At 38.3% G+C, this 12,089-nt stretch overlaps 1 protein-coding gene across 3 annotated transcripts; it reads left to right on the top strand.

Moving 5' to 3' along the window:
• The first annotated feature begins 1,504 nt into the window (after positions 1-1,504).
• LOC133134621 (serine protease FAM111A-like) lies at positions 1,505-9,349 on the top strand. 3 transcript variants are annotated; one of them, XM_061250849.1, is made up of 7 exons: positions 1,505-1,752; positions 1,859-1,922; positions 2,544-2,603; positions 2,720-2,755; positions 4,153-4,197; positions 5,392-5,472; positions 5,586-9,349. In XM_061250849.1, exons 2-7 carry the CDS (start codon positions 1,896-1,898, stop codon positions 6,873-6,875), a joined length of 1,539 nt encoding a protein of 512 aa, XP_061106833.1. In that variant the 5' UTR covers positions 1,505-1,752; positions 1,859-1,895; the 3' UTR covers positions 6,876-9,349. The 3 variants fall into 3 exon arrangements, with proteins under 3 accessions (XP_061106833.1, XP_061106832.1, XP_061106834.1); XM_061250848.1 differs by having other exon boundaries at positions 1,505-1,922; XM_061250850.1 differs by having other exon boundaries at positions 1,505-1,922; positions 2,720-2,743.
• Positions 9,350-12,089: the final 2,740 nt, after the last annotated feature.

A 12,089-nucleotide genomic window follows, 5' to 3' on the forward strand; every position in this document is an offset into this window, starting at 1 on the left:
CCCCCATCACCCCTGGTGATAATGATACTTGCACTTTACCTGATGACCTAGGCCATTTTGAGGTGATAGAAACTGACCACATCACACACACCACTATAGGCAGGTGAATAAATAGGTTTGAATTGATCACTATGGTCCTGCCATTCAAAGTGAACTGCCTTCTCTTAAAAGATCAACACAAAAAAATAATGCAATGACAAGTAGGCAGATTCCGACATTTCACTATCCATCACCTATGCCTATTCAACAGATAAACAAAATAATATTTTAATCGGTTTTGTTATATTTTTATACATAACAGCTGCTCCATCATATGTTTGCCCAGGTTTCTACCTGTAGTCGTAACTAGTCATCTCAAGATCCACAAAATTAGAAACCGAAGCTGCATCCCTGCCTGATGACATATTGTAGAACCCAATGAAACATTCTGAAATTATTCCAACATCTGAAATTGCATCAATCAACCTCCTGAGAATTACACGCGTTTTCACCTCCATTTCATTATACTTTACCAATTGGATACTAGCACCTTCATCAATTAAATGCTCAATTTGCACATTTTCCAACATGCTCAATTGCATGGTTGCACTTACACATGAATGTAGTCTTAACAGACCTGTCAAAACTACATAAATGATCAAACCCATCTCCTGCAGCAACGCATTTAAATAACACACATGACCAGCAATACATGCAGATCATTTGCAAGTTAGCTACCTGTCCACTTTTTTCATACCATGATGATTTGAAACGCTGACTTCTCAAAGCCACTTGTTGAATCAAGTTCATTTTTGGCCTGGGTCTGCCCTCATTCGCAACCTTTCCTCATAGCTCATGGATGTAAAATACATGATATGCAGAAGATAAGTCTAATAAATCCCTAATAAAGTGTACATCTTGTGGAGATCAACCATAGACAGTCTTGGTGCTTGCTGATTCTGCAGTACTGTTATGTAGCTCTCATACTACAGCCTGGATTACATAATGATGCATTAAAGAAATACAAATGAAAGTAATCAATCTTCATTCAGCTGAAATGTGAGCATTTACAAATTACTAGTTATTTTACTACACATGGGAAGGAGTGCTTTTACTCTGGCAAAGTGGAAATAAAACAGTGCATAAAACATATTAATAAGGAAACCTTACAGAGGCACAAGGCATTCATCTTAAAATAATAATGATAAATAACTAAGCAGGTTGGAATCATACATTAAAGAATAAAACATGGGCAATTTTCTCTGAAAAGCACAGGTTATTAACCACAGCTTGCAGGACTGTATCGATAATATGGGGTTGTACTGTAAATACAATACAGTATTCCAAAATGGCTTACAAACTTTGGCACTGAATCATTTCCCATTTTCCTTCCCGCCAGTGAACAATCCCTCCCCATGTTAAACATGATTGGTTAAACTACTCCCGCCATTTTAAATGATTGGTGGAATTACTTCCTTCTTTTATGCATGTCTCCTTTTTAGTCCCCTTTTTATCTGTATGTGAGAGTATCTGTATGTGCAGTTGGTGGAGTTCTCTTTTGTATATCTTCATAATTTCCTCAGTGTTAGGATCTACTATTATACAGAGTATTCTGCATCTTTGATGCATTTAAGATGTTGATATTGTTGCCACAATAGAACTAGCAGATTGGATCAGATGTAGATTTTCCTACATTTCATCAAGTGCAAGTTCCAACAAGTGGCTTGTGCAGGCAGCAGTCGGATAAGGTCCACAGTTGAGCAGGATTATAAAGTTTGTTGTTTGCTTTTATGGATCAGAATGTGTGCATGTGTTTGTCTGATAAGTATTTTGGTTGTATTTTGCTATGAACAGCGTTTTTGCACATTTCTTTTTATAGCCGAGCACTGCTTCCCCTTTCGACAAAGTGCAGGAAAATGGAAGTTCCGCCAGAAATCTGTGAGGTAAACACATTTAAATTGATAATCTCAGTTATTTTTATAAATGTGGCTTGGCAGTTCAATGGAGTTTGGTCAGTTGCAAAGTGATTTTTAAGTACTGCAAAGGGAATAAATCATGCGTTATACATATATATGTATCACCATAACAATGAACTTGATTGCATAACTGCGGGCAATATGCTCTGCTGAAAAATGTTAGCTACCATAGATTAGCAATGAAAACATCTTTGAAGTCATATTTTCATTTTGTCATCTATACATCTACGGTACGGTGTGTGCAAACATGTGGCTAAGTGTGGGACTGGCTACAGTAAACTCTTCCCTTTATGAACTTTTAACTTTACAGCTTGGTCAACACTGAGTGCTTTATAAGAACAGAATGGATTGTCAGTGTTAGTAATATAATATAGGAAAGGCAGATGAATTGCACAGTGAAAATATATATTTTTATATGAATATACAGTTTATGAATATATAGTAATGTGTTCACACAAAATATTGAGATAAAATCAAAATGCTGAAGTGTGTATTCATTATGCACAATACCAATAAAAACAAAAACTGAAATAGCTTAAAAATATGGCTTTATACACTAAGTTTTATGATATTTCTAATTTCTTGTAGAAACCATCAACTTTGAGGCATCCAGCGACAAAACAGACAAGGATTACGCAATACTTAAAGGTGACTCATGTTCACATGCTCTTTCCAATTACTGAGCCATGTTTAAAACAAACATATTCAGAATTGTCTTGATGTTTATTTTGTTTGTCACAGTTTTACACTGTTTTCTATTGCAGAAAGTGAAATCTCGGAGAATAAAAGTGAATAAATTGGTAAAATTCTTCCTTCAAATTCCTTGTAATTGTAGAAGAAGGCCTAGTGGTAGTAACTGCAATAATAATAATAATAATAATAATAATAATAATAATAATAATAGCATGAGTATTGTTATTATGTACAGTGGTTTCAGAAAGTATTCAGACCCCTTCACTTTTTCCTTAATGTAAATTTATTAAAAATCAAAAACTGAAACTCTCATTTACATAAGTATTCAGACCCTTTGGTGTACCTCTCCAAATTGTGGTCAGGTGTTCGCTTTAATTATCCTTGCGATGTGTCTAGAACTTCATTGGAGTCCATTTGTGGTATTGATTGATTCAACATAATTTTGAAAGGCACACACCTGTGTATATAACGTCCCACCATTCACATTGCATGTCAGAGCTGTGATGTCCAAGGAACTGTCTCTTGATAAAATTGTGGTGAGGCAATCGGGGCAAGGGTATTAAACCATTTCTAAAGTTTTGAGTGTTCCCAGAGGCCTCAATAATTGTGAAATGGAAGAAGTTTGGAACCACCAGGACTCTTTGGCCGTGAAGCCAAACCGGGTAACTGGGCAAGAAGGGCCTCGGTCAGGGAGCTGACTAATCACCCAACATTCACTCAAACAGAGGAAATCCTCTGCAGAGATGGGAGAACCTGCCAGAATGATGACCATCTCAGCAGCACTCCATCAATCAAGGGCTTTATGGTAGAGTGGCTAGACGGATGTCACTCTTGAGCCCTCTGGAGTCTGTGAGCATGAGGAAAAAGATTCTCGTGTCTGATGACACAAAAATGTAACTCCTGCTAACTGCTTATTACCTGGTTAATACCATCCCTATGGTGAAGCATGGCGGTGGCAGCATCATGCTATGAGGGTGCTTTTCAGTGGCAGGGACAGGGAGACTGGTCAGAATTGAGGGAAGGATGAATGCTACCAAATACAGAGAGGTCCTTTAAGAAAACCTGCTCCAGAGAGCGTGACCTCAGACTGGGGCTATGGTTCACCTTTCAGCACGACAATGACCTGAAGGATCTGCCTGGAAGAATGGGATAAACTGGTGTGCAAAGCTTGTAGAGACTTTCCCAAGAAGACTCAAAGCTATAATTGCAAGTACTGAATCAAGTACTGAATTAAGGATCTGAAAACTTATATAAATGAGAGATTCCAGTAAATGTTTAATACATTTACAAAATTTTCTAAAAACATCTTTTTACTTTGTCATGGGTTATTGAATATAGATTAGTGGGCACAAATGGCAATTTTATCAATTTAAAATGAAATCTACAACACAATAAAGTGTGCAAAAAGTGAAGTGGGCCTGAATACTTTCTGAAGCCACATATTGTTATCAGGAAACTAAGGACCAATATTGTATTCCTCTTACGTATGTTTCTTTTGTCACAGAAACAGAATACTTGGAGACCTTCAAAATGTCAAGGTGGAAGAATGGTAAAGTGGTAAAATTCTTATTCTTTTAAATATGCATTTTTGAAATGTAACAAACTTATAAAGGTTCAAGGAAATCTCTCTTCTTGTGAAAATTTAAAAACTCTGAAGCGAAGGGAAAGGGAAAAAACTATAACTTAAGCATCTTGCCATTTACTTACAGTATTATATTATTAGGTGATAACTTGGAGTATAGTATAACACTGATTAGCATGGCCCTGTGGATTACAGGGGATGTACTGGTACAAAGAATATCTCCCCTTTCCCACTATTAGAGCTAATTAGAGCACAAGCTATTTGGACTAATGGACTATTTGCCCTTGACATTTAGTTTTTCAGAACTTGGTGGTACTACAAGTGGATTAAACCTTGATTTGCCAATTTTACCCAGAATAACATTCTGGAGTCAACACTATAAACTAATGGCCTTGATTTCAATTAATTGATAGAAATAAAGGCACTAAATATATTAAAAATACAGTTAAACAGTATATAGAACATAGAATATGTTATAGAATAGTATAGTATATAGTATATAGAATAGTGTAGTTACTATAGACCTACCGTTGTTCCTCAAACTATAAAAGGAATTGTTTGACATCACTTGCATTGGTGTCTTGATTGCATAGCAGAAATCTAAAAGGTCACACACAAGCACCAGAACTGGGACCCTGATTAAATTAATCTTGCTGAGTCAGGTACATGGATGATGATTCCTTTATACATACAATCTGTTTCATTACAATGCAAGAGGTGTGCACTCAAGGCCCTAGTAGATTTAGATCGAAATAGCCTCTTGAGGGCTTGAGGATAAACATTGGCACACAGGGATTGTTTTCAATGGAATCAAGAGAGTCAGGCATAATATTTTTTCAACAGTCAGTGCGTTTGCTAGCAGAGTTGTGAGAAGCTAGAAATATCTATCTTGAAAAGTGAAATAGCAGAAACAAAGCTCAAGCCATATTCCTTTTAATAAGCACAAAAGTAATTTTGTACACCGAGCCAGGAGTGCAGTGCATACAATATGTCATTGCAATATATGCATTTAAATTTCTTTCAAATTAAATAAAGCCAGTGAATACAAATAATAAGATCATGGGTTAACAGGAAAAGGAAGAATGTGGAATTAGGAAGACAAATAGAAAGATAAATTAAAGATGCACAAAAAATGAAGGTACTTTTCCTCTGTTTTTTCAGTCTACCGAGATGAAGGAAGTAATGACGCCGATTATTCAAACGCCCTCTGTCAACGTGAAGGAAGCAACTACAGGACCACAGGTGAGGAGCATGACACCTGATCTAATTCATGGGAAGGTGACAAAAGACAATGAGCAGTTTTAATCAAATCTCTCCTTAAATAAAAAAAATTAAGATCTGATCCTTTCTTCTAGGTTCACAATGTGATGAAGATACAAAATGGAAAGGACTTCCAGAACTTTGGGAAAATCACACATGCAATAGAAATGACAAAAATGAAAACTTTGTTGAAACTGGGTGAATCAGTTTGTAAGGTGTGCGTTAACGGTAGAGTCTGTGGCATAGGGTTCCTTCTATTTCAGCGATTCATTCTAACAAATGCTCATGTTGTCTTGCATATCTTAAATGACAACATGCAACAGCTTTCACAGCTTTTTACAGTCACTTTTGATGAGCTGCCTGACAGGAAAATTCCTGTTGAGGTAACTGCATATCGATATGGTCATGACAGTTCATACCGTCCACTGAACTATGCTTTACTGCAGCTGGTGGGCTCAGAGGAAAACGTGCCTCCAAACCTTCTGCCACCAGCACTTCTTAGCAAGTGCAGCCATTCTCCACAGGAGGGTAAAATCTTTATCATCGGTCATGCAGAGGGGGATGAGAAAAAAATGTGTATTACTTTCATCACTGAATTTGAAAAGCGACCCATGGCTTTTTGCAGGTATTTTTCAGAGAACCGTGGACACCTTGCAGAAATAATGGAGTCTTTGTGGAAGGAAAAATGGGACTTTGAATTAATGGACAATCCCCATGTAATGACTTATGATGCAAGTTTTTTGCACGGGACTTCTGGCTCTCCGGTATTCCAGGACAGCTGTCAGCTAGTTTCTTTGCACACTGGTGGATACAGCTATACAAAGGATGGTAAAAGTTACAGCATCATGGAACATGCCTTTCCCATTATGGCTATAGTACAGGATATTCTGTATAAATTATTACACAACAAGGTTATGCAAAATCAGCATAAACTTGATTATTTGGCAGGGTTCAGCAGAGAAGCTTTGAGAGGGACACAGGACATGATATGTATGATGGCAGAGTTTATAACTGAGGTTGTATTGAAGCTTGGAGAGGACCAGCTCTACCCATCAGCTCTGCAGGTGCTTCTGAATGCAACGAAGGGGACCACACAACGTGTTAAAACACAGTTGCGTAAAGCACTGGGAGTTGCAATAAATACAAAGCCATCATTTAAGGACATTTCTCAGGAGGGCATGTTAACAATGGCAAATACAGGAGAAGAAAACTCAGGCATGAAAACTCTTTGCCGTTTCCTGTTTGAAGAAGAGAGAAGGGCATTGAAAGACATCCATTTAAATGTACTGGGAGAGGATAAACAGCAAATGAAAAACAGGGGGAAGGCAAAAGGCAGACCAGGAAGAGAGGGAAATATGCAGAGCAAGGCATTGATGAGATTCTGAAATTGACAGTAGATTTAAAGAGCGCTTGTATTATGTTTTGAACTCATAACACCACATTCGTATAAAAGGAATCCTATTGCTCCTGTCATTTCCAACTAACTTAAGACTGAATTCTGTGTGAAGCACATAGAAACACTGAATATGCCTTTCTCTCTGTGTGTTAGTATACCTGAATAAATGATGCAGTTATATCATTTGAATCAATCTGACCACTCAAAATGTGATTGATCAGGTGTTTATGATTGGCTGGTTTATTACTGAGGTTTTTATGAGATATACACGATAGTTCTGCATGGGCTTCTGTGTATCTGTGTGGGAAGATAGACTTGAAGATATCTTGGCTAAACGGTATTCCCCCAAGAATCATTAGTCAGTTGGTGCCAACAACATATTTTGTTTATCTAAACTGCCCAGGGAGCTGAAGTCCATTGCTTACAGTAGTTGAACCAGATGATATCTCTGAAGAAAGTACAGGGCCAGTGCCCCCTTGATGTTATTTTGTTTTACTGTGTTATGTTTTTCCTTTTTTGTTCTGGAAGGGTCATTTCAGTGTATAATATTTTAATTTAAAATGGGGGAAGTCTGCCCTTTAATCTTGTATTTGTTGTTTAATTTCAAATCCAGTGTGCTGAAGTGCAGAACCAAAATAACAAAAGTTGCATTAGTGTTACCTGTATATGAGGTAGAGGGGTAATGTAATATTTTGTTTGATATAAGCCACATGTTGTAAGATAATTTAAAAAGGTGGCTTTCCCTTTGATCAGTGATATGAGGGCAATGTTGGATCTGTCTATATAGACACTTCATTCATGGTTGACTGAATCTAGAAAAATGTAAAAATGACTGTACTATTAATTTGTATTGTTTCACAGCAGACAATGTCAAGTCATAAATGTGTCATGTTGGGGACAATAATATGTGCAATTTCTGTTTTGGGTTAACTTTTTGCACCATTGCTTTTCCTTTATTTATTTGACAGACATTTTACGTTAAAATGTACGGGAAACCTTTATACTTTTAATTCAATCCATTTACTTTCATGTTTCAATGTTTTTATTTTAGTAATCACATTTTTTCTGACATCCACAGTTATCCAAAATTATCGGCACCCCTAACAGTCAAACATTACAGCAGGTTAATGATTAACTAATGAGTACAAGACTGATTTTGTTTCAGCCATTTTTTAATGCAGGATTTAAAACTTTTAAAAGTACTGCTGATAGTCTCTGATACTAGTCGGCAATTCCACAACACGGCTGCTTTAACTGAAAAAGCTGTCCTGCTGAACTTTGTGACCCGGCGTTTGATGTAACAGTCCCCTGCTGCTGGGGATCTTGTTGTCATTGTGGGAGTTTTACAATGTGCTACAAATTGTTTAAAGGAGTAACATGGTGGTTGGTCACACTTTATAGGTCTTTATATGCAATTTGCATATTGAATATCCTATTTTCAACCGGTTAGGAATGTTGTAGTGCATCACCCAAGGATAACCCTCCCCTATAACTTGTGACCCACAAGCTTGCGCTGCTGGTCGACAGGAAAGTGAAGGGTAAATGATAGGCATTTATATAGCTGTACAATTGATGCTTCTCTTTCACACTCACACACCAATGGTGATTGGCTGCCATGCAAGCCACCAACCAGATCGTCGGGAGCATTTGGGGGTTAGGTGTCTTGCTCAGGGACACTTCGACACACCCAGTGCAGGGGATCGAACTGGCAACCCTCCAACTGCCAGGCGACTGCTCTTACCGCCTGAGCCAATGTCGCCCCATTCATAACTAATTGACAGTCTCACGTCATAGCTAATTGATAGTTTTCATTGCCATGCCCAGACAGTTTGGGTGAACCTTTATAGTGGGAAATGTAGGATGACATGTTTTTGAATGCATCTAAAAGACTGAATAATAAAAAAACTTGTACACATTTGTTTAATTGTCAAGTGGCAAGTGTCCCATTCAACCACTATTTTACTCCTTGAAGTGGTGGTGGGGCAAGGCCATGAGAAATTGCATACAGCAAACAGATGTTAGCCTTGAAAAGGAAATGTTCAAATGTCAAAAGACATATTAATAATATTACAATGGTGGTGGAAGTTTTTATTTTATTGTATCCAGTATTCATCAATGTCTGTTTATAAAATAGATGAAGCTAGCCTGAGACAAAGTTGTAAGATACGACAGTATCATAAAGTGTATAATCTGTATACTGTATAATCTTGCTGCATCAGTAAAAATAAATAAACTTAACTAAGCTAAATTGCGTTAATGGCCCCTGACATGAGCAGCCCCAGTTATGATGGACAGATTGACCCATTTTAAACTATTAGTAAAAAGAGGATGGACACTTTTGGAGATATATTTCATAGCCAGTACTAAACCAGTGTAAATGCGATTCTTTTATTTGGAGTTCTACTCTGTATTTGTTTTTTGCCTATGTGATGTCTTTGAATAAAAATTTAAATTTTTTTGTAATGCCAGTTAAAAATCTTTCAATGTTCATGACCTATCAACATTACCAGAGTCTGGATATCTTATTTTCAGGTGGATCTCTATAGGAATTGGGAGGTGGGACTAAATTCAGCCCCATAACAACAACTAACATGGGTTATCAGTTCAGTCTTTATTGACCCTGCCAAGTTCTTTCTATCCTCTTGAAATTTGGAAGTGAGGTTGGAGACTGTCAATTAAGTGTGTGCTGCAACATCCGTTATTTTAAAGATTATATAGTAGGCGACATCTCAACTTTTGCAAGAAGCTTTTTGTTGCTAATTTAATCCACAACCAGATTTGAAACACCAGCAGTTGAGTCAGCAGTACTTTTCAATTGAAAGTCTCAAAATATTTGTGTGTGAGTGTGAAAGAGAGGCATCAATTGTACAGCTATATAAATGCCTATCATTTACCCTCCACTTTCCTGTCGGCCAGCAGCGCAAGCTTGTGGGTCACAAGTTATAGGGGAGGGTTATCCTTGGGGGATGCACTACAACATTCCTAACCGGTTGAAAATAGGATATTCAATATGCAAATTGCATATAAAGACCTATAAAGTGTGACCAACCACCAGGTTACTCCTTTAAACAATTTGTAGCACATTGTAAAACTCCCACAATGATGTGAACATAGTATTTGTGGGATCGTTTTACTTCTTTCTGGCACAGTAATAACCGTATGGTTGCATGATATGATATGACTTCCAAGGACAGGAAACAATCATAATATGATTAAAAGCAATTTGTAAGGGCAGCATATTAAGTCGGAGTGCTTTGCTCTCCGGAAAAAAATTACTTATATGGCATGCACCAAATCTTTCTGCATGTTCATAGTAGTATTTAATTTATTATGCTAAATACGGTTGCTTTTCCAGTCTGCAATGTCCGACTGCTTCCAAACTGGAGTGTTTCCCCATTAAGCTCCAAATCCAGCAAAACCCTGGGTTATGTCCTATGAACTTGAACTGACCACTGGCTGGTTATGGTGTCTCATCTCCCTGGGTTTCTGTTGTCTGGCTTATGACAGTTAACCAGCTTGTTCCTTTTCATTTTGATCAAAGCACCGCTGAGGAATCACATAGCTATATCCTTTTGCACATCACTTGTCAGAGAGCCAGCATTAGGTATTTATGTAAAAGTGTAATTAGTACTTGTGCAAGTGTTTCCATTTCATGCTATCAAATTCTGTAGTGATGGGCAGATTGTGCAGCAATTTAAGTGTCTTCCTCATTGTGCCAGAAAAGATGAACAGTGACATCTGGTGGTTTGCAGAGATTCTAGCAGTCATTAACTCGAGACAGCGAGGAAAGCATACAGCGCTTTGTTTCATTGTTTCAATCCAGTAAGTGAATAATAAAAGTATACATGTGTTTAATTGTTCTTCTGAAAATCAGGTTTACTTACAAAATTGCTGTAATGTTCACCGATGAGCCAAAACATTATGACCACCTGCCTAATATGCATGGACTCTGAAGACAAGACCTCTGAAGATGCCCCGTGGTATCTGGCACCAAGATGTTAGCAGCTGATCCTTTAAGTCCTGTAATTTGCACGGTGGAGGTGCCATGGATCGGTCGATCCAGGACATCCCACAGATGATCGATTGGATTGAGATCTGGGGAATTTGGAGGCTGGGGCAACACTCTTCATGTTCCTCAAACCATGCCCAAACAATTCGTGCTGTGTGGCAGGGTGCATTATCCTACTGCTATCTGGGAAAACCATGCCATGAAGGGATGTACCTGGTCCGCAACAATGTTTAGGTAGGCAGCACGTGTCAAATTGAAATCCACATGCATGCACGCTTTCCCGATAGAACATTTCCCAGAGCATCACACTCCCTGTACCATCTTCTTCCCACAGTGCATCCTGGTGCCATCTCTTCCTTAAGTAAATGGTGAACATGTGCCCGGCCGTCCCTATAATGTAAAAGAAAATGGGACTCATCGAACCAGGTGACCATTGGGGCAAGGTCCAGTTCTGACACTCGTATGCCCATTGTAGGCGCTTTCGACAGTGGGTTAGCATGGGCACTCTGACCGGTCTGTGGGTATGCAGCACCATATGCAGCAGGGTGCAATGCACTGGGGTCATCATTAGAAATTTCTGCAGCATGTGCCACAGTAGGCCTTCTGTCAGTTCGGACCAGATGACATAGCCTTTGTTGCCCTCGCGCAAGATGAGCCTTGGGCCCCCAAACATCCTGTCGCCGGTTTGTGTGTAGGTACCGCTGCGGACCGGGATCACCCTAAAAGCCTTGCCGTTTCGGGCGTCTAGCCATAATGATTTGGCCCTTGTTAAAGTTTCTCAGGTCTTTATACCTGCCCATTTCTCCCTCATCCAACACTTTGACTACGAGTGCCTGTTTGCTTACCATCTAATATATCCCAGACCTTGACATGTGCCTTTGTTATGAGATAATCAGTGTTATTAGCTTCATCTGTGATTGGTCATAATGTTTGTCTCATCGGTGTACATATTATGTGCATTAATATTCTCCAAATAGCTGGTGAAAATATGTTACAATGTCGGCAAGCAGTATTAGCGGTATAAGTGATTGATACTGTAGACTACATATAAATATTTACACAGCCTACTGCCTATAGTGGTTTTTAACCATGATTTTGATTTACATGGTATTTCATGTGAGGGGAGCAATAGAAAACATTTTTATTTTATTGTGAACTAAAGTGACAAAAGAGTATTTAATTATTTGTGCTCCT

This window comes from Conger conger, chromosome 8 (genome assembly GCF_963514075.1).
Source record: "Conger conger chromosome 8, fConCon1.1, whole genome shotgun sequence".
NCBI lineage: Eukaryota > Metazoa > Chordata > Actinopteri > Anguilliformes > Congridae > Conger > Conger conger.